General features: G+C 49.0%; 1 protein-coding gene and 5 non-coding genes across 6 annotated transcripts in view; 4 read left to right on the top strand and 2 right to left on the bottom strand.

Annotated features, from left to right (window-relative positions):
* Nucleotides 1-13991: 13991 nt before the first annotated feature.
* TRNAS-UGA (transfer RNA serine (anticodon UGA)) lies at nt 13992-14073 on the top strand. Its single transcript has one exon. It is a non-coding gene; the product is annotated as a tRNA-Ser (tRNA).
* A 4370-nt stretch (nt 14074-18443) lies between these two features.
* TRNAQ-UUG (transfer RNA glutamine (anticodon UUG)) lies at nt 18444-18515 on the top strand. Its single transcript has one exon. It is a non-coding gene; the product is annotated as a tRNA-Gln (tRNA).
* A 347-nt stretch (nt 18516-18862) lies between these two features.
* TRNAD-GUC (transfer RNA aspartic acid (anticodon GUC)) lies at nt 18863-18934 on the bottom strand. The gene has a single exon. It is a non-coding gene; the product is annotated as a tRNA-Asp (tRNA).
* Nucleotides 18935-19720: 786 nt separating this feature from the next.
* TRNAL-CAA (transfer RNA leucine (anticodon CAA)) lies at nt 19721-19828 on the bottom strand. Its single transcript has 2 exons — nt 19791-19828; nt 19721-19766 (listed from the first exon to the last, which is right to left on the bottom strand). It is a non-coding gene; the product is annotated as a tRNA-Leu (tRNA).
* Nucleotides 19829-19964: 136 nt separating this feature from the next.
* RNASEH2C (ribonuclease H2 subunit C) overlaps nt 19965-26592 on the top strand; it is a 98748-nt gene continuing 92120 nt past the window's right edge. Inside the window, exons 1-2 of the mRNA XM_063945090.1 lie at nt 19965-20012; nt 21118-21279. Coding sequence (XP_063801160.1) covers nt 21120-21279 — 160 coding nt within the window. The 5' untranslated portion in view covers nt 19965-20012; nt 21118-21119. The remainder of the gene's footprint in view (nt 20013-21117; nt 21280-26592) is intronic.
* On the top strand, nt 20681-20763 carry TRNAL-CAG (transfer RNA leucine (anticodon CAG)). Its single transcript has one exon. It is a non-coding gene; the product is annotated as a tRNA-Leu (tRNA).

Here is a 26592-nt window from a genome sequence, read left to right as displayed (position 1 = left end):
ACAACAAGGGGCACAGCTATAAGGGGCACAAGTACAAGGGGCACAGCAACTGGGGGGCACAATTACAAGGGGCACAGCAACTGGGGGGCTCAACTACAAGGGGCACAGCAACTGGGGGCACAATTACAGGGGTCACAGCTACTGGGGGCAAAGCGACTGGGGGCACAGCGACAGGGGGCACAACTACTTCGGGCACAGCTAGGGGCAAAGCTACAAGGGGCACAGCGACTGGGGTCACAACTACTGGGGGCACAGCGACTGGGGGCACAACTACAAGGCACAGCAACGGGCACAGCAACTGGGGGGCGCAACAACAAGGGGCACAGCAACAGGGGCACAGCAACTGGGGGGCACAACAACAAGGGGCACAGCAACAGGCACAGCAACTGGGGGGCGCAACAACAAGGGGCACAGCAACTGGGGGGCACAGCAACAGGGGCACAGCAACTGGGGGGCACATCAACAAGGGGCACAGCAACTGGGGGGCACAACAACAAGGGGCACAGCAACAGGGGCACAACAACAAGGGGCACAGCTATAAGGGGCACAAGTACAAGGGGCACAGCAACTGGGGGGCACAGCCACAAGGGGCAAAGCTACAGGGGGCACAGCTACAAGGGGCACAGCGACTGGGGGCACAACTACAGGGGTCACAACTACTCGGGGCACTGCTACTGGGGGCACTGCTACAGGGGGCAAAGCTACTAGGGGTACAGCTACTAGGCTCACAACTATTGGGGGAGCCTGCTCCATCATCCCAGTTAGCAGCAGCACTCTCCCCTGTCTGTGCTAACGTCTTCCCGCGTCAGCGAGGGCATAATATTAATTCATCTCTCTCTCTCTCTCTCTCTCTCTCTCTCTCTCTCTCTCTCTCTCTCTCTCTCTCTCTCTCTCTCTCTCTCTCTCCTCCTGTGGATTACTTTGTTTGTAAGTATAATTTTAATTTTTACAGGTACCCCTTTTGGATTCTACTGGACAAGTGGACGTGACCGGCGTGGGATGTAGGTAAGTGATCTCTCTCTCATTTTTACAGGAACCACCTATTGGATTCTACTGGACAAGTGGACGTGACCGGCGTGGGATGTATGTATGTATGTATGTGTGAGTGTGTAACTGTGTTTTAATACATTTTTACTTTCACGGTGTGTGTGTTGTGTTTTTATTTGGGTATTTTTGTTGTTGTAGAACTACAGGTACCAGCGGGCCCGTTATTTCCCCGCATGCTGGCACTTGAGGTTCTCCAAGTACCAGCAAGCGGGGGAGGCTTGCTGGGCCTTGTAGTTCCACAACAAAAAACAATATTCTTTTTTATACACACTTATGGCTATCAGCCCGGCACCCACCGCCCAGGGGTGCTGGGGACAGCCTCGGGCTTCACCCCTGGCCCTTGGGTGCCTGGAGGGGGGGGACCTCTTGATTTAAGGGGTCCCCACTCCTCCAGGGAACCCCGGCCAGGGGTGACTAGTTGGGGGGGGGGTAATGCCACGGCCGCAGGGACCTACATAAATGTGTCCCCCGGCTGTGGCATTATGTCCCTGGCTAGTGGAGTCCGGTGCTGGTTTTAAAAATACGGGGGACCCCTACATCTTTTGTCCCCCATATTTTTGGAACCAGGACCGGTCTAAGAGCCCGGTGCTGGTTGTCTAAATACGGGGAACCCCTGTCCAATTTTTTCCCAGTATTTAAGCAACCAGGACCGACTCAAAGAGCCCGAGGCTGGTTATACTTAGGAAGGGGGACCTCACGCATTTTTTTTTTTTACATTTTTTAACCCATTCAGATCCTTCTCCATTAAGTTAATGGAAGCCCTGGACAACAAAATTACATTCATGTCCTCCTCCCACTCCCTTCCCAAACACTAATTTTTATTTTTTTCTATAAAAATGTACAATATATCACAAGTATGATGAGCAGGCAGGCAGCGGGCATTGGCGGCATCGGACTGAGGTGCAAATTAGTGGCGGAGGGCTGGGTCAGTTGATGGTGGGCTAGTTTGTAAGCCATTGGCGGTGGCAGCAGGCATCGGCTAAGTGGCAGTAGTGGGCATTGGCTCGGCGGCGGTAGGGGTCATCGACAGGATTCAGCGGACATTATGGCTGTAGTGCCTCACCAGCCTCTGACCTCACCGCATGCCACTGGTGTGTGTGCATCTATCTATGTGTATGTGTATCTACAGTATGTGTGTATGTATGTGTGTGTATTTATTATTATTCTTTATTTACATGTGTATGTGTACATCTATCTATGTGTGTGTGGGAGGGGGGCATAATTTGTAAAAAAAAAAAGGCACTTCTGAGGGCATTACATAGGCATGCGCACGGCAGGTTTCTATCCTCCCTGAGCTTGCCTAATCATGTCTGGCCCCCACCTCATGGTGCCGATCGATTCTCCCTGCGCCCAAGCCCAAACCCGTCCATTCTAAATTTGGTGTAAGACGTCAGCCAATCAGAGTTCATGGACCGGCCGCGGCGGCTCTTGATTGGCTGCCGAACCGCGAGCTTTGATAGGCTGACAGCTGGCACCATGTTTCAAATGGCCGCCGCAGGAGGGCTTCTGTCAGTGAGGAGCGGAATTTAGGCGAGATGCTCGCTGCGCTGCGCTCTCCTCCCCTCACACAGCACAAGAAGCAGCAGCAAGCCAGTAACAGCAGCGGTGGTGAGCACTGCTGGGGGGATTATCTGTATCTAGCACCTCTGGGGGGCATTACCTGTATCTGGCACCTTGGGAGGGGGATCTGTATCTGGCACCCCTGGGGGGATTATCTGTATCTAGCACCTCTGGCGGGGAATCTGTATCTGGCACCGCTGGGGCTATACTGTGTTGCATAATGTGAATTTCTGCTCATACTGTGTGCCTTAATGTGAATTTCGTCTCATACTGTGTGGCATAATGTGAATTTCAGCTCATACCGTGTGGTGTAATGTGAATTTGGCTCATACTGTGTGGTCTAATGTGAATTTCCGCTCATACTGTGTGGCGTAATGTGAATTTCCGCTCATACTGTGTGGCGTAATGTGAATTTCCGCTCATACTGTGTGGCGTAATGTGAATTTTCGCTCATACTGTGTGACGTAATGTGAATAAGGGGCACTACTGTCAGTAGCTGGTGAGCATGGAGGCATGTGTGACAAATGCTGGTGTCCTGCATAGGAGGAATCTGATAGCATAGAAAGAGCTCAATGTGGCTCTGACGGCACATGTGTAAATTTTAAACTTTACTTCTGTTGTATTAAAACTGAAATGTCCGGCCTCCTAAATCTCCCATACTTTTACAAATTGGCCCACTCAAAAACAGGGTGTAGATAGATGATGGGGAGAGGGGGTGCAAGGGGTGTGTTTGTGTGGTGGGAATGCATATGCACCTCGGCCCAACACTCGCTAGTTCCGCCACTGGGTCAGGGATAGGTTGGAGAAGTGTAAGCAGCGATAGGGTGCAGCGGCAGCTAGGGCTCAGGGTTATGCTGTAGGAGACAGACAGTACCGGCTGGCTTCATTTTTTTTCTCTGGGGTGTCTATATATCTACAATATCATTAAGAACTAGAAAGAAATTAGATTAAGCTATGTGATTTTACTGATAGAGTGTAAAATACTGTTAGACACGCCCCTCCTGCGGTGCACCCCCTACTAAAATTAGCTGCGCACGCCTATGGGGCATTATATATAACCAGCGCTACTACAGCGGCTATTATGCATATAACCGGCACTACTACAGGGGCTTTTATGCATATAACTAGCACTACAACTGGGGATATTATGTGTATAAACAGCACTACTATGTGCAGGGTAATGTGAATAAGATTGTGCTGCTGTGTGGCGTAATTTGAAATGGGGATACTATTGTGTGGCCACTACCCTTCCTTGTGAGACCACACCCCTTTTTGCAGCATGCTGTCCCTTTGTAAAATATGGGAGGGCGCAAATTTATAGTTTGCAGGGGGGCGCCGAACACCATAGCACCGGCCCTGGCCATCGGCAAGTGTGTAATCAGCGTTAGTACTGTATATTGGGGGTCATTCCGAGTTTATCGTAGCTGTGCTAAATTTAGCACAGCTACAATCATTCACACTGACATGCGGGGGGATGCCCAGCACAGGGCTAGTCCGTCCTGCATGTCAGTATCGCCCCCCCCCCCCCGCAGAAGTGCAAAGCCATCGCACATCGGCGATGCCTATGCACTTCAAGAGTAACTCCCGTCCAGCGCAGCTTTAGCGTGCTGGCCGGGAGCTACTCATTGCTCCCCAGCCTGCAGCGGCTGCGTGTGACATCAAGCAGCCGTGGCGGCCCGCCGCCCCAACGGTCCGGCCACGCCTGCATTGGCCGGACTGCGCCCCTTAAACGGCAGCGTTCCCCCACCCGCCCAGCGACCACCTATGCCTCAGAGGCGATCGCTAGGCAACGATGGCTGGCATGCGCTGGCGCACTGCGCAATCGGCGCATGCGCAGTTCCGACCCGATCGGTGAGCTACGAGAATCTGCAGCGAGCGATCGGGTCGGAATGACCCCCATTGGGCATTGCTTGCTATATGCTATTACAATTTAAAAAAAGCTATATAAATCATAATAATAACGTAAACTCCAGCAGCACTCAAGGCTGTAAAATCCCTCCCATGGGTAACCTGATATACTTTGCATTCAATTTGAAAAGGGGCAGCACAGTACCCTTAAGGGGCAATGCAAATAGCTGCTCAATTCCGGAATTGCACATTGCGGCCAGCAACATCACTTTTGTAGTTGTCGTGTTTGCCAGCCATGGCCACCACTGGCCATAGTGAGTGAGCCACAATGACTTTGGAAGCAAGACTCCCACTCTTCTCTCATCAGGTGTGGGAAAGAGTACAAAAAAATGCAGCTTCATTGCCCATTAGGGAATTCTCCTGGAAATGCCTATGCTTATCCGCCACTCTGGGTGAGTCTGGCAACTTTCAGCCTGGGGGGCAACACAAGTGCCCCCCAGCTTTCTACCAAAAAACTGTGATGGAAAAATGGAATGTGTGTGTGTGTGTGTGTGTGTGTGTGTGTGTGTGTGTGTGTGTGTGTGTGTGTGTGTATTGAAGTTGACAACATGGGACCCCTGGGCTAGCATAACTACACTGCCTCAGAACACTATCCACGTGGTCATCTATTGGAAACCTTGCCCAAAGCGCAGTGAGGGTACACGTTTTATTGTTCTGATCAAGTTTAATGATGGGGTCCCATGTCCTGAACTTGTACGTGTGTGTGTGTTCTATATTAACCCCCTAAAAAAAAAAAATTGCATCTATAATGTCCAACAATCTCTCTTCTCTGTATACCCATTATTGTGCTGCCCCAACCTCCTCCTCATCTTCATACCCATTATTCCCGGCCTGGCCCCCTCCCGATTGGAGAATATTTTGCTCCCTTCCCTGCAGGAGGTAATTTACCTGTACCAGCGCTGCAGGTAAGTGCCATGGGGCAAAAGGGGGTGGCCATATATGACCACCCTAGTCACGTCTGGGGCTGGGAGACATGCAGAAGATGTTCACCAGCCATTCAGTTTGTCACATGGGTTACACTGATAGTGTGGCAGCACTGATTATCTCTATGTAACAGACACGGGCCCTCATTCCGAGTTGTTCGCTCGTTATTTTCCTTCGCATTGGTGCGATTTTCTGCTAACTGCGCATGCGCAATGTTCGCACTGCGGCTGCGCCAAGTAAATTTGCTAAGAAGCTTGGTATTTTACTCACAGCATTACGAGGTTTTTTCTTCGTTCTGCTGATCGTAGTGTGATTGACAGGAAGTGGGTGTTTCTGGGCGGAAACTGGCCGTTTTATGGGAGTGTGTGAAAAAACGCTGCCGTTTCTGGGAAAAACGCGGGAGTGGCTGGAGAAACGGGGGAATGTCTGGGCGAACACTGGGTGTGTTTGTGACGTCAAACCAGGAACGACAAGCACTGAACTGATCGCACTGGAAGAGTAAGTCTCGAGCTACTCAGAAACTGCAAAGAAAAATCTTTTCGCAATATTGCGAATACTTTGTTCGCAATTCTGCTAAGCTAAGATTCACTCCCAGAGGGCGGCGGCTTAGCGTGTGCACTGCTGCGAAAAGCAGCTAGCGAGCGAACAACTCGGAATGAGGGCCACTGAGCAGCTGGTGAACATCCTCTGCATTTCATCCAGCCTCAGATGTGTATGGCGCATTGGCATTTCTATAATGGATGCACATAGGTCCCCTGATCCAGGGATGGTCCACACTGCACCCATATTTTAATACTTACCTTTCCGAAATCCACTGTCGGTCACTGCAGTCGCAGCCAAAATCGCAGCCAAAATGACCAGCTGTGCACGTGCAGTAGTCAAATTTGTTTATGGAACATGGCGGGCGCCATGTTCCGGAGACCTACGCATGCACAGTAAATTCTGGCACAATGCTGGAGACTACTGCGCCGTGCAGAGGAGGTGGCCCACCCGAAGGCAATATTACCTCTTACAATATTGCCCAGTGTGTATGCTGCTGAAGACGGCTGATATGCGCTCCCCTCTGTCGTCTGTACATGCAGCTCGATCTGACAATATCATCAGATGCAGCATGTTTGGGCCGGCCACGGAATGATGATATCACACAGTGGGCCCGATTCAGGTCGCGGGCGCCCTACAAAAAATGCGATTGCCTCTGTCTGTCAATCGACGGGGCAATGCTCCGCTTCCAAGACAAAGACGGAGCATTGTGGGGGTGTGGTTTCAAAATGTGGGTGGCAATGGAGAAATGCAGGGCGGCCTTGCCCTGCAATGGGCGTCCCCCAACATGTTATCCAAAGGATTGCAAATTCTGCTGCTTAGCAGAATCTGAAGTCCTTACTGAATAGGGTCCAGTGTGTATACACCCTGTCGGTGGCACGGGAGGGAAACCTTAGGTGATATCGCTCTTGGAGCGAATCGCCTAGTGTGTTTGGCCCTTTACTCTTGTCTACCTTGAATGTCAGCCTGTTATGTCTGTTTATTTTCTAATGAAGTGACTGTTATGATTTTCCATTTAACGTGTACATATTTGTTTGTATTTTTATGATTTGTTATTTGTCGTTGCACTTCCATGTTTTCTATTGTGTTTATTCATGTCCATTTGATTCTCATAATGACTGTCAAGGACTGCAGAATTGCTGGCATTTTATACTTGTATTTGGTTTCTTGTCACTAGGTAAAAATATTTTACAGCTGCAATAATAAGCAGATAAATGCGATTCTCTTTGTGAGCCTTGTGTTATACTCTCCTCACCCGCCCAGATTACACTGTAACTCGCAAACTCTTTCTCAGTGACATCCCTATTCAATGATTTTGCCATGTTCTGCAGAGCTCACACTTAGGGGTAAATGTACTAAATTTTTCAGAACTGGTGATGTTGCTCATAGCAACCAATCAGATTCTACTTCACATTTATCTAGCTGCTTCTAGAAGATGATAGAATCTAATCTAATCTACCAGTTATAAAAAAAAAAACCTCCCACCCTAGTAAATTTACCCTCTAGAACAGGGGTGTCAAAGACAAGGCCCGCGGGCCAAATCCGGCCCGCCAGACCTCGTCTGATGGCCCGCGGTGCCGCTGCCATGAAACCCCCTTCTCCCGAGTGCCCAGCTCGGGGGGGGCGGGGTTTCGCGGAATGACGCGATTGCGTCGTGACGTCACGGCGCAAACGCGTCATTCAACGAAACCCCGTCGGAGGAGGGAGAAGGGAGCCGCGCAGACGAGGAGGGAGAGGCGGCTGAAGAGCGGCGAGAACCGCTTCAAATGTAAGTCAGCCCCTCTCCCTTCCTCTCTTTCTCTCTCTCTCTCCCTCCTTCCACCACCTGCCGCAATGTGTAAAATGGGGACCTGTACCTGCCGCTATGTGTAAAATGGGGACCTGTGCCTGCCACAATGTGTAAAATGGGGACCTGTACCTGCCGCTATGTGTAAAATGGGGACCTGTGCCTGCCACAATGTGTAAAATGGGGACCTGTGCCTGCCACAATGTGTAAAATGGGGACCTGTACCTGCCGCTATGTGTAAAATGGGGACCTGTGCCTGCCACAATGTGTAAAATGGGGACCTGTGCCTGCCACAATGTGTAAAATGGGGACCTGTACCTGCCGCTATGTGTAAAATGGGGACCTGTGCCTGCCACAATGTGTAAAATGGGGACCTGTGCCTGCCACAATGTGTAAAATGGGGACCTGTACCTGCCGCTATGTGTAAAATGGGGACCTGTACCTGCCACAATGTGTAAAATGGGGACCTGTACCTGCCGCTATGTGTAAAATGGGGACCTGTACCTGCCGCTATGTGTAAAATGGGGACCTGTGCCTGCCACAATGTGTAAAATGGGGACCTGTGCCTGCCACAATGTGTAAAATGGGGACCTGTGCCTGCCACAATGTGTAAAATGGGGACCTGTGCACTATAAAAGGGGGCACATGGCTGGGCACTATAAAAGGGGGCACATGGCTGGGCACTTTAAAAGGGGGCAGATGGCTGGGCACATATAAGGCAGGTGGAGCGGTAAATTTTGGATAGACCTACAGATACAACCGGCCCTTTGATGGGGACCAAACTGCTGATGCGGCCCCCGATGAATTTGAGTTTGACACCCCTGCTCTAGAAGGAATACATTCATTTGGTATTAGCAGTGGCAGTGCAAGGGCGGGCTACTACACGGGGCGTTGCATCCTGGGGGCGCAGCTGCAGTCTCCCCGCCAGTTCATCTGTTAACTGCTAGGAGGACCCAGGCGCTGTATACAGATGATGGGCTCCAAAGGAAGATAACTAATTTGTGGCAGGTCCCCGGAGAAAGACCAGCCATTGGCAGGATCTGGCAGGGTCTGGGTGACACACAGCCAACCAGTTGCGGGCATATCAGCCAGAGGACTGCACTCGACCGGAGCATACAGTAGTGGAGAGTCGGCGACATTGTTGCATGGTCAGATAGAAATCTCCAGTCAGGGATCTCCAACTGCTGCTGCCCTAATGAGGATGTGTGGTAGCTGCAGGGCTGAGTGGATGAGCGCACCAGAGTATATTCCCACCACTTTGGACCTGCTGTTAAACACTGCTCATTTCCCTGCTCCCCGTTATTCCCCTGTGTTCCTCCCATCCCTCTCTGTATGCCTTTTGTCTCCTGTTTTCCCCCGTTCCTTCCAGCTCTCCCTGTTTATCTAAGCCCACAGTCTGATACATGGCCATGTTTATTTTTGCTTTTATTATTATTTTTTATTAATGTTGCAGTCACCAGCCACAGTTGTTAAGGAGCCTTCCGTTTTCTCTGTTTTTCTCCTATCTCCCGCTGTTCTTCCACGCCCAGTGTGGCATGTGGCCACACCCATTTTTGATGCACGTGCCTGCAGCGTGTGCACACAGAACCACTAGGAAGTTTTTTCTACTTGCACCACTGGTCCTGTGTAACCTGTTATCTAATGAGAGCATTTCATATCTAGAGACGGACACACACAGAGAGTCCTCCTGAGTCCTGTCCCAGTGTGTAAGTAGTGCAGAGGCTGCTGCTATTCCTGCATGCAACAAGATAAATTATAGATTTTATTTTCCTATGTGTATTTTAAGGTTGTTTAAATTGTCTTTGTTCCACTACAAGAAAACTCTATAAAATAGTTGTCTCTCAATTAGGTGGAGCTATAAGCAGTACCCAGGCATTATTAAACTATTAGTTTAAATCTAATATACATTATTGGTTTAAATTTAATATACACAACCCATACCTCCCAACATGACCCAATCCAACAGGGATAAAATGCTCTCTACCTGGACTGCCCTCTTAATTTATGATTGCAATCACCTGTGTTGAAATACCTTTCTTATCAATTAAATAGTTCAACATAGGTGACACCAATCATATATTAAGAGGGAAGTCCAGGTAGAAAGCATTTTGTCACTCCCGGTTTGGGTTATGTTGGGAGGTATGAATACTGAATAGGTCATGTTGGGCGGTATGCACAATCTAATATATACACACCCTTTCTCCAGGGCCCCTGCCTTAAGTGTCAGTGGCGTGGATAGTGACAGAACTATCTCGCTGGCCTAGCTCCTCCCCCTGGTGATGTGGCTCCTCCCTCTGATATCAGAGGTCATTTAGCCCACTTGATTCTAGCATCTAGCCTTAACTGACTAAAGAATAAAATGGAGGATTCTACCCTTTCACCCATCACATGGCAAAAGGGTAGCATCTAGTTTACCTTCGTGGAGAGGACCTTTCCCATAACCCCCTGGGTCCATGTCACAATCTATTTGGAATAGTAAAGTGTGGCGAGCGAAGCGGAGCGAGACACCGAGCCCGAAGCATGGCGAGCGTCCAATGCTGCATAGAAAAAAAAATTACTCCAAACGAATGGAGAACAAAAAAAATGTAGGTGCTGTAAGTGCGGAAATTCTCTCCTGCACTCTCGTTTTGTCACTTACAGGTCCTGAGCACGAAGGTAACATAGACACAACCATGGCAAAAGGGTAGCTTCTAGTTTCTCTTCGTGCAGAGGACCTTTCCCATAACCCCCTGGGTTCATGTCACAATCCATTTGGAATAGAAAAGTGTGGCGAGCGGAGCGAGACACCGAGCCCGAAGCATGGCGAGCGAAGCGAGCCCGCGAGGGTCCAATGTAGCATAGAAAAAGAAAATTACCCCAAACGAACGGAGAACAAAAAAAACATTTAGGTGCTGTAAGGGCGGAAATTCTCTCCTGCCCTCTCGTTTTGTCACTTACAGGTCCTGAGCACGAAGGTAACATAGACACAACCATGGCAAAAGGGTAGCGTCTAGTTTCTCTTCGTGCAGAGGACCTTTCCCATAACCCCCTGGGTTCATGTCACAATCTATTTGGAATAGAAAAGTGTGGCGAGCGGAGCGAGACACCGAGCCCGAAGCATGGCGAGCGAAGCGAGGCCGCGAGGGTCCAATACTGCACAGAAAAAAAATTCCCCCAAACGAACGGAAAACGAAGAAAACATTTAGGAGCTGTAAGGGCGGAAGTTCACTCCTGCCCTCTCGTTTTGTCACGTTCAGGTCCTTTGCACGAAGGCAACATAGACACAACCATGGCAAAAGGCAGCTAAGCATAGGCAAACAAATGCAGATCTGCACAGAATAGAGTAGACTTAGCTAGCAGAGTGCAGAGCATTTAACTTGTCACATAAAATCACTAACAAGACAATATGATAAAACAATAGAAGTGCTGTGGATCCAGCACATTAAATATACATTTTGACATGCCTGCACTAACTGGCTAGTCCAAAGAAATGGATTCCAGCACCTTCTCTGATAGTGTTGTCTTTATAGTTTAAAGTACCCTTAGGGTCTAATTCAGGTTGGATCGCAGTGTGCTCCGTTTCCAGGGAGGAGACGGAGCGTTGCGAGGTCGGTGCGGTGCGGCGTGAATGGGCGGCGGAGGCGGCCAAATGAGGGGCGATCCCGAGCATGTTAGGAAAATGATTGCAAATTCTGCTAATTAGCAGAATTTGTAATCCTTACTGAATCAGGCCCTTAATATGGATAATTGAGATCTGATGGCACCAATTAACAAAGAAAACAAATATAAATAATCTTTAGAACTATCGTTGTTATAATTAGATATAGGACTGGGAATGTATCGGTGCAAAACTTAGCAACCGCAAACAAAAAGAACTGAGCTGCGCTGACATATTTATAAACAGATACATATATTTTTAGCATGCTAAGAAATGTTATAACAGCAGATGTAAATCTAAAATAACAAAAAACGTATAAATACTGTTATCCTATGCAATTTATGATGCCGTTCATAGCCAGTGTTTGTAGAACAGATGGTTTCCTCAGGAGCTGGGGAGAATGGTGCCTTTAGAAGATCCTCCAGCTCCAGATATAATTTTACTCTGTAGAACGGGAAGCAGTTATGTAACCAATGGCTGGGATACCGGTGGTCGTTATACTGATGCCGGCATCCCGAACAAGGACACCATCCCGGCGTACAAGGGAGGATTAGGGTAGGGAATGGGTGACGGTTAGGGGGCTAACTGGAGGACTGTTGGGATTATGATGGACAGGATACCAGTGTCGGTATGCTGATTGCCGGCATCCCGTCCATCGGTCATTCATACTCATCCCTGCAGAACATAGCTCGAGCGACAGGGAGGCGTGAGTCTTGAACAAGCACATAGTGATGGGGTCAGGTGTGAGAGGTTCTGCGAACATATAACTAATAATACCATCTGGGGAGACAGCTGTTATAATTGGAGGTACAGATCCCTTCCATATACAGCATGATTTGATGTACATTGTAGTTCTTGACTGTAGTCATTTGAAACAGCTATTTACGCTAAGAAGGTGCCGGCCAGCAATACAAAAGGTGCTCCAGCTGTGAGTCTGCATTATTTTACCAGTACACCAAGTGCTTGTATGACTTATTTCATCTAAGTATTAATATCTAAAGATCTGGAAGATATTTCTAAAGGGAACATTCTCCAAAACTCCTGAGGAATCCATCTACAAGCACTGGCTATGAATGGTGATATAATCACATATTGCACAGGATAATTATTTGGGAGTGTTTCTAAAGGCCCATACACACTGGGCGATTTTGAGCTGAAAGCAGATCACTTTTGGTGTGTTGAGCTGCTTTCAGCTCAAAGCCGCCCAGTGTGTATGCCCAAACGATGCGCGCTCCCGCTTCATCGCTGGCAGCTGCCGTTCATCTACTGGTATTACCAGTAGATGAACGGCGGGGTGATCGGCTTTCCATAGCGTTCTGCTATGGAAAACCGCTCACCCCCGCTGACATCGCTGGGCAGCGGGGAAAAGCGCTCTGTGTGTATGCACTGAGCGCTTTTCAGCCCAGCGATGTCAGCGATCATTGCTGTGCATACACGCTGGGCAAAAATGGCCAGTGTGTATGGACCTTAAGTCTTTTTTTTATTACAGAGTTACATCTGCTATTGTAAAATTTTCTTAGCATGCCATAATGTCAGTCTGGCCTGATCCATACTTACCTACATTTTATTTCTCCTCTCCGGGAGAAGCCTGGAGAGGAGACGCTGCAGATGTCTTCGGGGGCGGGGCCGGACTGTGACATCACTAAGCCCCGCCCCCGCATCGGGAAATGCCGCAATTCGCGGATCCGCAGAAAGGGGCGGGGCTAAAATGATGCGATTTGCGTCATTTTAACCCCTTCTCCACCCGACGGACCCGCGAATGCGGGAGGTTATCTCTCCATTCTGCTCACATCACTAGGGTGCGAGCAGGATTCGGGAGACCTTCTGGGGGTGCGGGGGGCTACCCCAAAAAACGGGAGCCTCCCGCAGCTTCCGGGAGAGTAGGTAAGTATGGCCTGATCAGTCCTTAAATTGTTGTTAATAGTATATGTTAGATATATTAATTTAGAATAAATTTGTTTATTTCATACATACATACCAGACTCTGGTATTACATTACAATTTTAGATATAGGTCAGCACAACTCAGGTCTTTTTTTGTCTTGATAATTCAGCATAACTTAACAACCAGGATGTAAAGTCTGGTGCTCTAAATGTCATTTGGGTTGGAGAAAATTCTGTGCAGTGTCATATATTGTACTATATTAAACAATAAAGACACTGTAGTACTGACGTGTGGAGGAGGTTGACACTTCTTTTGGTCTGATTCAAGTTGCATGCAATTCAGCTAGCTCTGTGGCCTCATTACCTGCTCAGAGAAAATGCAAATCTTCACCTGTGTTCAGAGGTGGTTACATCTAATAAGGGGCACCGCCCCTACACAGTACATTCCCTTGTGAAAGTAGCTTGTATTAGCGCACTTGTATGATGGCACATATGCACCAGGAGTACTTCCGATACAAGAGTTCTGTCTGAAATCAGACAAATCACAATTGTGTACTTCCTGTGTGTTTCAAGACACAGAAATAATACATCTTAAAAACATATTGTGGTTTGCTTGTATACCTAAATATTATAAACCACTGAACATATCCTAGTACACACTAATAATTTTGTAGACCTTGCTCTTACATATGCTTGCCTTCAGCAGGTAGTCGTGGCCGAGTGGTTAAGGCGATGGACTTGAAATCCATTGGGGTTTCCCCGCGCAGGTTCAAATCCTGCCGACTACGTCAAATATTTTGTTATGTCTACCAGAAACTTAAATGGACAGTAATATGTTTAAAAAAAAATGTATCTCTGAAACCTTTGACTGCTTGTCATGGCGTGGACAGATATGAGCTAATATACAAAAAAATATACTGAAGGTATATTGTACAAGTATACTATTAAGCACAAAGAGACTCAAACTGTTTAACTTTTTCCTGTGTTAATCTTTAAATGACAAATCACATGGCCCTATGTGGGCACTGCTATTATATAGGTTAGGACTGCTGTATCGGAGAAGCCGTGAAGTGGCCAGCAGCTAAACATGTGTTTGCAAACATTTGTGACTAATTCTCTGAATTTTATTACCAGATAAGTTCAGGGATGGTTACAGGTAATTTTCCGTGTGCGGAAGAGAAATTTAGGGGTGGGGATTTGCCCCCCCCCCCCCCCCCTTTCTGTCTGTTGTTAATCTTTAAATGGTCCCCCTACATGTTTTTGAGACGAACATTGCAAACATTATTTTAATGTTTTCTACAATTAAAAGATAATTGAGTGGGTGTCTGATGGTGAAGATCTTATACCCCCCGTCCTTTCTTATATGCTAGTATTTTGATATGGGTCAGTTTTCTATACTCACTCATACAGGCAGGGCCGGTGCTAGGGTGTTCGGTGCCCCCCTGCAAACTAAAAATTTGCGCCCTCCCATACTTCACAAAGGGACATCGCGCGCTGATAAATAGGGTGTGGTTTAACAAGGAAGGAGAATGGCCACACAATAGTACCCCCATTTCAAATTACACCACACAGAAGCACAATCTTATTCACATTACACTGCACCTAGTAATGCCGCTTATACACAAAATGCCCCCAGTAGCAGTGCTGCTTATACACATAATGCCCCTAGTAGTAGTGCCGCTTATACACTTAATGCCCCCTGTAGTAGTTCTGCTTACACATAATGCTCACAGTTGTACTGCTGCTAATACATAATGTCCCCTGTAGTAGTGACACTTACACATAATGTCCCCTGTCGTAGTGACACTTACACATAATGTCCCCTGTAGTAGTTCCATTATATATAATGCCCCGTAGTTGATCCGCTTACATATAATGTCCCATGTAGTAGTGCTGCTTAAATATAATGTCCCCTGTAGTAGTGCCGCTTACATATAATGCCCCTGTAGTAGTGCCGCTTACATATAATGTCCCTGTAGTAGTGCCACTTACACACACATATACAAAAATACTCACACACAGACACACACACAGACACACACACAAACTTTCTCTCTGTTACTCTCTTTCCATAAATATACTTTTCACAGTCTTCTGCAGTAGCTGGCTGGAGCTGTGCTGTATCCCGCCGGTCACTATACCAATACCGGAATCCCGACCGCTAGAAATGCCACCAGTTGACATGCCGACTAACAGAGACTATTCCCACAACTATGTCCATGGCACCCACAGAGTGGGAATAGAACCTGAGGCCAGCCCGGTGGGGGCTTTGTTGCACGCACACACGCACACGCGCACACATGCACGCACAAACGCACACACACACGCACCCCACCGGCATTCTGGTGGCCGGGATCCCGAGGTCAGTGGTGTCTCTATAATGATTGCAGGGTGTGTGGGACACAAGGGCCCACATGGCACACTCTGTACCCATATCAATGGCTTACTTCTTGCACATGCCATGCCATTTTTCCTTTGATAACTATAGAAATATGCAGCTGTTACCATACCCCAGAAGTAATCACCAGAAATAGACACCCACAGCTGATTAAGACTTTAGGGGGCAAACGGCAATTAAGACTGGGGGGCACTAAAGCTCAACAGTCAGGACATGGGATCGGATTCTCGCTCGCAAGCTTTGAGTGCGCAATTGGAAAAGGGGGAGTTGTAACACGTCACGTCGGTTACATAACTACATCCCGGTAGAACACACAGGATGGACAATGGATTCATAATTACGCAGCCCCTGGTCTCTATATAGAAATGATAGGCCCATCAGGATGATGATGCCCAGCCAGCCAATATAATTTGAATGTTTGTTTATTTCTGCAGTGCAGTTGTATAAGTCTCTGTGCCCCGCAGACGATTCTCTCCATTTTGATCAGCTCTGCGGTGATGCTAAATATCAAGACAGATGAAATGGGAGCGGCTGCCACAGTTTTAAGGGAATGTACCAACAGTTGCCATGTTTGTAGGAAGGTGTGCTGCTACTCACCATATTGTGCAGGTGCACATACAAATATAAATGTAGTTTTAGAGGGGAGAGGTCAATTTATATTGCAACCTTATGTGAATCTATTTCTCTAATCTAATGTATGTGGCCCAGAGTTATCAAACCTGGAGAGTGATAAATTGCATGGTGATAAAGTACCAGCCAACCAGCTCCTGTCATTTTTTAAACACAGCCTGCTACATGGCAGTTAGGAGCTGATTGGCTGGTAATTTATCACCGTGCAATGTATTACTTTTCAAGGCTTGATAAATCTGGGCCTGTAGTAGGGAAATCAATCGGGCCTCACTTTTTTAATCCTAGGATTCAGGATTGAAAAAAATCTCAATCACTGGATTCCCGGGATTGAACTGTACAACTGGTTCAGGAAGTGGGTGAGGGACGGGCAACCAGGTGACTCCAGGTGACCTGGTCCTGATGCCATACCTCCCAACATCTATAAAGCCAGAAACGGGACATCCTAGAGTGGCAAAGCCACGCCCATCCGAAAAGGTGCGTGGCGTATGGGAAGGGGCGTGGCTTCACGGTAGTACTGCAATTGCGAGCCACGCCCCCATTTCCCATCACTGAGGGGGCATGCCCAGCGCTCTCTGAGATGCTGACATGCCCCCGGTCCCCCTGGCTCCCATGAATAGACACTGTGCGCATGCGCATAGCGTCTATTCATCGCTGCTCTGCTAAGCAGGGCAGCGAGTGACGGGAGTTTCCCAACTGCCCCACCCCCACCATGGGACACTGCGGCCCGCAGCTGGGACAGCGGGACAGTGCAAAAAAAGGGACTGTCCCGCAAAAATCAGGACAGTTTGGGATGTATGCTGATGCTCTCCCTCCTCAGTTCCCCACTCATCTGGTGGTGTGGGGCATTAGGTGAGAGGAGGTGATGGAGGTCTCGGCGGGAGTGAGGAGGCGATGTAAGGAGATGGCAGCTCCCACTGTGGAGACGTCAGGTCCGTGGTGATGTGAGTGTGCATGTTCATAGGGCATCGGATGAAAGGAGGCGATGGGGGTTCCGGTGGGGGTGAGAAGGCAATGGAGGCCCTGGCATGTGTAAAGAGACGGCGTGTCTCACTGTGTTGAGGTTGGGTCCCGTTTTGCGCATGTCCACCTTAATCCCAAAAATCCCAGAATTGGAGGCACCATTCTCAGGATTCAAATCCTGGCGTCTAAAATCCTGGGGTCGGCATTGGCCACCCTAGTCTGGACATACAGGGCATGAATCAGACTTAGGGGTATATTTATTAACAATCAAGTCCTAGATTATAGTAATATATTTCTTATTGCTGCTATTTGTGGCAATGAGAAATTAGGTTTGCCAGGATGTCTGCAGAAACACCCTTAAGGACAGGGACTTAGCAGAGTAAATATATAGGGGTATATTCAATTGAAGTCGAAAGCTGCCGTCTGTCGAAAAGACGCCAGTTTTTTTTACTTTTTTAGGTCAGAAGGGGTTCCGACCTATTCAATATAACCCCAAATTATTCGACAAGTCGAGGAATTTGACTTGTTGAAAAGCACGTGGTTTGGCAGAATAGCCGCCAATCCACGTGCTTCTGTCTAAAACGGGGCCAAAACCGACCTTTTCGACTTTAAAAGTCGAATTGAGGACATGAGACGGGGCGGCGGGGTGGCGGGCTGCAGGGCACTACCTCTGACGGGTCCCCCCGGCCGCCTGACAAGTCCCACAGATGCCTCCTCCGGCTGCCGCTGATGGGTCCCCCCGGCCGGCTGACCAGTCCTCCAGCCGCTGCAGATGTCTCCCCCGGCGCCGCTGACGGACCTCCCCGGCCGCCTGACAGGTACCCCCGGCCACATCAGATACCTCCCCCCCCCCGGCTGCTTGACAGGTCCCCCGTGATAGCTCCCCCCTGCCGCCGCTGACAGCTACACCCGGCAGTCGCTAGCAGCAGCAGGACGGGACACCGTGAGCGGACAAATCCGACAGTCTAATTTGGCCGCTCATTTCAATAGGGCTTGTCGGATCCATTCCGACAAATGCATGTCGAAATGGATCCGACTTTAATTGAATATACCCCTCAATTGTAAAACAAAGCAGAAGGGTATTACATTTTTTATAACATAATGACATTAAAGGAAGCCAAAAATTAAGACTTATTATAGTCACACTGTGTAGAATAGGGATCCATGCTTGGTTCCATGGTGTAATGGTTAGCACTCTGGACTTTGAATCCAGCGATCCGAGTTCAAATCTCGGTGGGACCTTTGTTTTGTTTCTCATCTGCCAGATGTACTGTATGTACATAGAGCAGTGTAGTCACCAAATGTGTGGGGTTTTCCGCAGGCACAGACCACACATTCCCTCTGAGCACCACCATACTTACATTTTCCCACTTTCAGGACTTTTTTTTTCCTTTTTTAAATTGTAATAATGATTACATTATCAGCTATGGGAATAGTAATTATATTGCTAAATACATAAACAGTAATAAAAACGCTAATAGAAGAGCATGGCAAGTTTATACACGAAGACATATAAAAAAAGCATTGGTAATGCCGTGTCTGCTTGTAATATGTAATATGTTTGATGAACATTTTGGCAAAAGCTCAGCCTCCCCGTCGGGGAATCGAACCCCGGTCTCCCGCGTGACAGGCGGGGATACTTACCACTATACTAACGAGGATTAGCCTGGCTCCTACCGGAGATCTCGCTGCTGTAAGCATACAGGATCAGGTGACTCCTGCCGGCTGCTGTGTGACTCCCACTCTTATTTCCTGCCTATTGTAATGCGAGGGAGCTGGGGGGCAACTTACAATAAGCAGCGGCTGTGATATATGGCTGCACCACGGGTGATCCCGTACCTGTGTGATATCAGCAGGCTCCTCGCTCTGCGGCCGCTGCTAGCTGGTATACATTGCTCAGGGATTCGGTGAAAACCATCAGTAGCACTTGCAGCGACTATTAATGCAGGGTAATTAGAACGCAAATCCTTACTATAGTATTCATGATATATAAATACATTGCTGTGCTACTCACATAATATACACACAATACTGTACCACTCAGATAATAATATACACACATAATAATATACATACATTACTGTACTATGCAGGTAATGTACATACAATACTGTATAACTCAGATAATAATATACATACATTACTGTAAAACTCGCCTAATACACATACATTATTACTCAATAATATACATACATTACTGTACTATGCAGGTAATAATGTACATACAATACTGTATAACTCAGATAATAATATACACACATTACTACTCAGACAATAATATACATACATTGCTGTGCTACTCACATAATAATATACATACGTTACTGTACCACTCAGATAATAATATACATACATTACTGTGCTACTCAGATAGCACAGTAATAATATACATAAAATAGAGATATTCTGCAGATCACAATAAAACAAAACAAAAAAAAAAAATGTAATGTCAGAAGTGGGATTTGAACCCACGCCTCCATACGGAGACCAGAATACCCAGAGAGGGAAGATCTGCATCTTGAGTCTGGCGCCTTAGACCGCTCGGCCATCCTGACACTTGATGTCACTATGCACCCCAGCTACTAATCACCTGTAGAAAGCGCGGATACCCGCGGGGAGGGACGGCAGCTGCCGCCGGGGGTATGGTATGCAGGTGGGTGGGGGCTGCTCGGGGTATCTAGGGGAGAGAGAGGGCGCTCGGGGTGCACTGGCAGCTGCCGCCGGGGGTATGGTATGCAGGTGGGTGGGGGCTGCTCGGGGTATCTAGGGGAGAGAGAGGGCGCTCGGGGTGCACTGTACAGATGCGGAGGGGCTGCTCAGGGTATATGGGGCGGGGGGGGGGGGGGGAGAGAGAGGAAGACACCCCGGGGTGTGTAGGTGATTTGGGGTCCTACGCTGACCCATACGGGAGACACACAGACAGTAAGAGAGTCTCCCCGGGTACATGGCAGCTTACACCCGGATAGGGCGCACTCACACTGTGGGGCCTCTGGCTGGGGCAGTGCCCGGGTGTTGGGTAGCCTGCGCTACCCCGGAGTGTTATGGGGAGGTGGGAAGGGCAGTCATACACATACATGTAACGCTGTGCGGCTGAGCCATCTCAGGGTATATGGGGGGGAGAGAGAGGAAGACACCCCGGGGTGTGTAGGTGATTTGGGGTCCTACTCTGACGCTGACCCATACGGGAGACACACAGACAGTAAGAGAGTCTCCCCGGGTACATGGCAGTTTACACCCGGATAGGGCGCACTGACACTGTGGGGCCTCTGGCTGGGGCAGTGCCCGGGTGTTGGGTAGCCTGCGCTACCCCGGAGTGTTATGGGGAGGTGGGCTGAGCCATGTGTCATGTGCATGGGGTTGGCAGAGAGCAGGACTGAGTATGGACCAGCCGCTTACTTTCCGTATCTGTCAGGATGGCCGAGCGGTCTAAGGCGCTGCGTTCAGGTCGCAGTCTCCTCTGGAGGCGTGGGTTCGAATCCCACTTCTGACAATTTTTTTTTTTTTTTTTAATTTTCTTCTGTGATTGCTACCTAACACTGTGTGCTGCTGCGTTACTGCGGGACAGCGCTCATGGCCACCTGCTCTGTGCGTGTGATTCCCGCATCACTTACAGTGTCTTACTTTTCTTCCCGCACACTCTTTCACCTACTACAATTCCCAGCATGCCTAGCGCGGCCGGTGGCGTCACTTCCTGTTAGGGTCTGTCTTGGCTGGTGGCGGGATCTCTGCGCCAGTGTGTGTGATGCTGCGTGCACCGTGTAGGCTGCAGGTGAGGGCGCTTGGGAGCTGAGGGCGCATATGCGTGACCGTACACATTGACTGTGCTGCTGTGTGTCTCCCGCAGGTATGACGGAGAGCCGCAGTAACCCATGTGCCCGGCTGGTGCTCAGCGCCCTGCACTCGGCTGCCCGGGAGCCCATCCACCTCCTGCCCTTCCACATCCAGAGGCAAGGGGCCGCCAAAGTCAATGAGTTCTTTGTACCTGCTGTAAGGGAGTCCCTGGGAGGTAAGTTCCTTGGTATGGTGTCTGCCTGTGGTCTCTGTACTACAACATACCCTCCAGCTGTACCCTTTTGGCCGGTATAGTATATTTTCTCTGACGTCCTAGTGGATGCTGGGGACTCCGTAAGGACCATGGGGAATAGACGGCTCCGCAGGAGACTGGGCACATCTAAAGAAAGCTTTAGTACTATCTGGTGTGCACTGGCTCCTCCCCCTATGACCCTCCTCCAAGCCTCAGTTAGATTTCTGTGCCCGGCTGAGCTGGATGCACACTAGGGGCTCTCCTGAGCACCTAGAAAGAAAGTATAGTTTAGGAGGTTTTTTATTTTCAGTGAGACCTGCTGGCAACAGGCTCACTGCACCGAGGGACTAAGGGGAGAAGAAGCGAACCTACCTAAGTGGTGGTAGCTTGGGCTTCTTAGGCTACTGGACACCATTAGCTCCAGAGGGATCGAACACAGGACCCGACCTCGTCGTCCGTTCCCGGAGCCGCGCCGCCGTCCCCCTTACAGAGCCAGAAGCAAGAAGGTGGTCCGGAAAATCGGCGGCTGAAGACTTCTGTCTTCTCCAAGGTAGCGCACAGCACTGCAGCTGTGCGCCATTGCTCCTCATGCACACCACATACTGCGGTCACTGATGGGTGCAGGGCGCTGGGGGGGGGGCGCCCTGAGCAGCAATATTAACACCTTGGCTGGCGAACTGACACCATATATAGCTCCTGGGGCTATATAGGTGTTTATTAACCCCTGCCAGAACTTTTACAATAGCGGGAGAAAGCCCGCCGAAAAAGGGGCGGAGACATCTCCCTCAGCACACTGGCGCCATTTTCCCTCACAGCTCTGATGGAGGGATCGCTCCCTGGCTCTCCCCTGCAGTCCTGCACTACAGAAAAGGGTTAAAAAGAGAGGGGGGGGCACAAATTAGGCGCAGTATATATATATATATATATATATATATATATATATATATATATTATGCAGCTATAAGGGAAAACACTCTCTATAGGTGATATCCCTGTGATATATAGCGCTCTGGTGTGTGCTGACATACTCTCCCTCTGTCTCCCCAAAGGGCTTTGTGGGGTCCTGTCCTCTGTCAGAGCATTCCCTGTGTGTGTGCTGTGTGTCGGTACTGCTGTGTCGACATGTATGATGAGGATAATAATGTGGAGGCGGAGCAAATGCCTGTGAATGGGATGTCACCCCCTGCGGGGTCGACACCGGTGTGGATGGACTTATGGAAGGAATTACGTGACAGTGTCAACTCCTTACATAAAAGGTTTGACGACATAGGACAGCCGGCTGCTCAGCTTGTGCCTGTCCAAGCGTCTCACATGTCATCAGGGGCTCTAAAACGCCCGCTACCTCAGATGGCAGACACAGATGTTGACACGGATACCGACTCCAGTGTCGACGACGAAGAGACTAGTGTACCTTCCAATAGGGCCACCCGTTACATGATTGAGGCAATGAAAAATGTATTACACATTTCTGATAATACCCCAGATACCACAAAAAAGGGTATTATGTTTGGTGACAGAAAACTACCAGTAGTTTTCCTGCATCTGAGGAATTGATATGAGGTGTGTGAGGAAGCGTGGACTTCCCCCGATAAGAAATTGATAATTTCTAAGCAGCGTACCCTTTTCCGCCAGAGGATAGGTCACGTTGGGAAATAACCCCTAGGGTAGATAAAGCAGTTACACGCTTATTAAAAAAGGGGGCACTACCGTCACGGATACGGCCGCCCTGAAGGACCTGCTGATAGAAAGCAGACAACTACCCTTAAAACTATATACACACACACGGGCATTATATTGAGACCTGCTATTGCCTCGGCATGGATGTGCAGTGCGGCAGCTGCGTGGTCAGATTCTCTGTCGGATAATATTTATACTATAGATAGGGACAATATTTTGCTGAAAATAGAGCATATAAAAGACGCTGTCTTATACATGCGTGATGCACAAAGGGATATTTGCCGACTGGCATCACTAATAAGCGCTATGTAAAACCATTGCCGCCAGACGGGGGTTATGGACTCGGCAATGGTCGGGCGATGCCGGTTCAAAACGGCACATGGAAGTTTGCCCTAGAAGGGAGTGGAACTGTTTGGGGGATGGTCTTTCAGACCTCGTTTCCACAGCTACGGCTGGGAAATCAAAACTTTTGCCACAAGCTACCCCACAGCAAAAGTAAGCACTGTATTATCAGGTACAGTCCCTTCGGCCCCAGGAAAGTAGAGGGCTAGAGGCTCATCTTTTCTGCCATGAGGAAAAGGTAGAGGGAAAAAGCTGCAGCACACAGCTAGTTCCCGGGAGCAGAAGTCCTCCCCTGCGTCTGGTAAGCCCACAGCATGACGCTGGGGCTGCTCAGGCGGACCCGGGTACGGTGGGGGCCCGTCTCAGAAATTTCAGCGCACAGTGGGCTCTCTCACAGGTGGATCCCTGGGTTCTTCAAACAGTATCTCAGAGGTACAGGCTGGAATTCGAGACGTCTCCCCCCCGCCGTTTCCTAAAATCTGCCTTACCGGCAACTCCCTCTGCCAGGGAGGCAGTGTTGGTGGCTATCCAAAAAACTGTATTCACAGCAAGTGATTATCAAGGTACCCTTCCTTCAACAGGAAAAGGGTTACTTTTCCACAATGTTTGTGGTACCGAAACCGGACGGTTCGGTGAGACCCATCTTAACCTTAAAATCCTTGAACACATATAACTAAAGATTCAAGTTCAAGATGGAATCGCTCAGGGCGATTATTGCGATCCTGGACGAGGGGGATTACAGGGTCTCTCTGGACATCAAGGATACTTACCTGCATGTCCCCATTTACGCTCCTCACCAGGAGTACCTCAAGATTGTGGTACAGGACTGTCACTATCAGTTCCAGACGCTGCCGTTTGGATTATCCACGGCACCGAGGGTCTTTACCATGGGTAATGACCGAAATGATGATACTCCTTCGCAAGAAGGGAGTTTTAATTATCCCGTACTTGGACGATCTCCTGATAAAGGCGAGGTCCAAGGAACAGTTGGTAAGGGGGTAGCACTTTCTCGGGAAGTGCTGCAACAGCAGGACTGGATTCTCAATTCCAAAGTCACAGCTGGTCCCGACAAGAATGATTCTGGAAACAAACCAGAAGAAAGTGTTTCTTCCAATGGCAAAAGCCGATGAGTTGTCATCTCTAGTCAGAAACCTCCTAAGACCGGGACAGGTGTCTGTACATCAATGCACACGAGTCCTGGGAAAAATGGTAGCTTCGTACGAAGCAATTCAATTCGGAAAGTTCCACGCAAGGATTTTCCAGTGGGACCTGTTGGACAAATGGTCCGGGTCCCATCTCCAGATACAGCAGCGGATAACCCGGTCGACAAGAACCAGGGTGTCGCTGCGGTGGTGGCTGCAGAGGGCTCATCTACTAGAGGGCCGCAGATTCGGAATACAGGACTGGGTCCTGGTGACCACGGATGCCAGCATTCGGGGCTGGGGTGCAGTCACTCAGGGAATAAAATTCCAAGGACTATGTCCAAACAGGAGTTTTTCGCTTAACATAAATTTTCTGGAGATAAGAGCCATTTACAAGGCCCCTGCTTCACCAGCCGTACTGATCCAACCAGACAACATCACGGCGCTCGCCCATGTAAACAGGCAGGGCGGCACAAGAAGCAGGAGGGCGATGGCAGAAGCCACAGGGATTCCCCGTTGGGCGGAAAATCATGTGATAGCACTGGCAGCAGTGTTCATTCCGGGAGTGGACAACTGGGAAGCAGACTTCCGCAGCAGACTCCACCCGGGAGAATAGGGACTTCATCCAGAAGTCTTCCAAATGCTGGTAAACCGTTGGTAAAGACCACAGGTGGACATGATGGCGTCCCGCCTCAATAAAAAAGATATTGCGCCAGGTCAAGAGAACCTCAGGCGATCGCTGTGGACGCTCTAGTGACACCGCGGGTGTACCAGTCGGTTTATGTGTTCCCTCCTCTCCCTCTCATACCCAAGGTACTGAGGATAATAAGAAAAAGAGGAGTAAGAACTATACTCATTGTTCCGGATTGGCCAAGAAGGACTTGGTACCTGGAACTTCAGGAGATGATCTCAGAGGACCCATGGCCTCTGTCACTCAGCCAGGATCTGCTGCAGCAGGGGCCCTGTCTGTTCAAAGACTTACCGCGGCTGCATTGACGGCATGGCGGTTGAACACCGGATCCTGAGTGTAAAAGGCATTCCGGAGGAAGTCATTCTTATCCTGATCAAAGCCAGGAAGGATGTCAGCCTAAAGTTCAGATGTGTGAGGGAGTGCTGCATATTCAGCCCCTTTTCTTTGTGCCCCAGTGGCACCTTGGGATCTCAATGTGGTTTTGGAGTTCCTGGAATCACATTGGTTTGAGCCACTTAAAACCGTGGATTTGAAATATCTCACATGAAAAGTGGTCATGTGTTGGCTCTGGCTTCGGCCAGGCATGTGTCAGAATTGGCGGCTTTGTCATAAAAAAGCCCTTACCTGACTTTCCATATGGATAGGGCAGAGTTGAGGACTCGTCCTCACTTTCTCCCGAAGGTGGTATCAGGTTTTCACTTGTACCAACCTATTGTGGTGCCTGCGGCTACTAGGGACCTGGAGGATTCCAAGTTACTGGACGTAGTCAGGGCCCTGAAAAATTATATTTCCAGGACGGCTGGAGTCAGAAAAACTGACTAGCTGTTTATCCTAGATGCACCCAACAAGCTGGGTGCTCCTGCTTCTAAGCAGACTATAGCGTGCTGGATTTGTAGCACTATTCAGCTTGCGCATTCTGCGGTGGGACTACCGCAGCCTAAATCTCTAAAAGCCCATTCCACAAGGAAGGTGGGCTCATCTTGGGCGGCTGCCCGAGGGGTCTCGGCTTTATAACTTGGCCGAGCTGCTACTTGGTCAGGGGCAAACACGTTTGCAAAAATTTATAAATTTGATACCCTGACTGAGGAGGACTTGGAGTTCTCTCATTCGGTGCTGCAGAGTCATCCGCACTCTCCCGCCCGTTTGGGAGCTTTGGTATAATCCCCATGGTCCTTACGGAGTTCCCAGCATCCACTAGGACGTCAGAGAAAATAAGATTTTACTCACCGGTAAATCTATTTCTCGTAGTCCGTAGTGGATGCTGGGCGCCCATCCCGAGTGCGGATTGTCTGCAATACTTGTAAATAGTTATTGTTACACAAATCGGGTTGTTATTGCGAACCATCTATTCAGAGGTTCCATTGTTATCATACTGTTAACCGGGGTTCCTATCACGAGTTATACGGTGTGATTGGTGTGGCTGGTATGAGTCTTACCCGGGAT

The sequence above is a fragment of the Pseudophryne corroboree genome, chromosome 11, assembly GCF_028390025.1.
Source record: "Pseudophryne corroboree isolate aPseCor3 chromosome 11, aPseCor3.hap2, whole genome shotgun sequence".
NCBI lineage: Eukaryota > Metazoa > Chordata > Amphibia > Anura > Myobatrachidae > Pseudophryne > Pseudophryne corroboree.
This window is presented reverse-complemented; position numbering and strand designations above follow the sequence as displayed.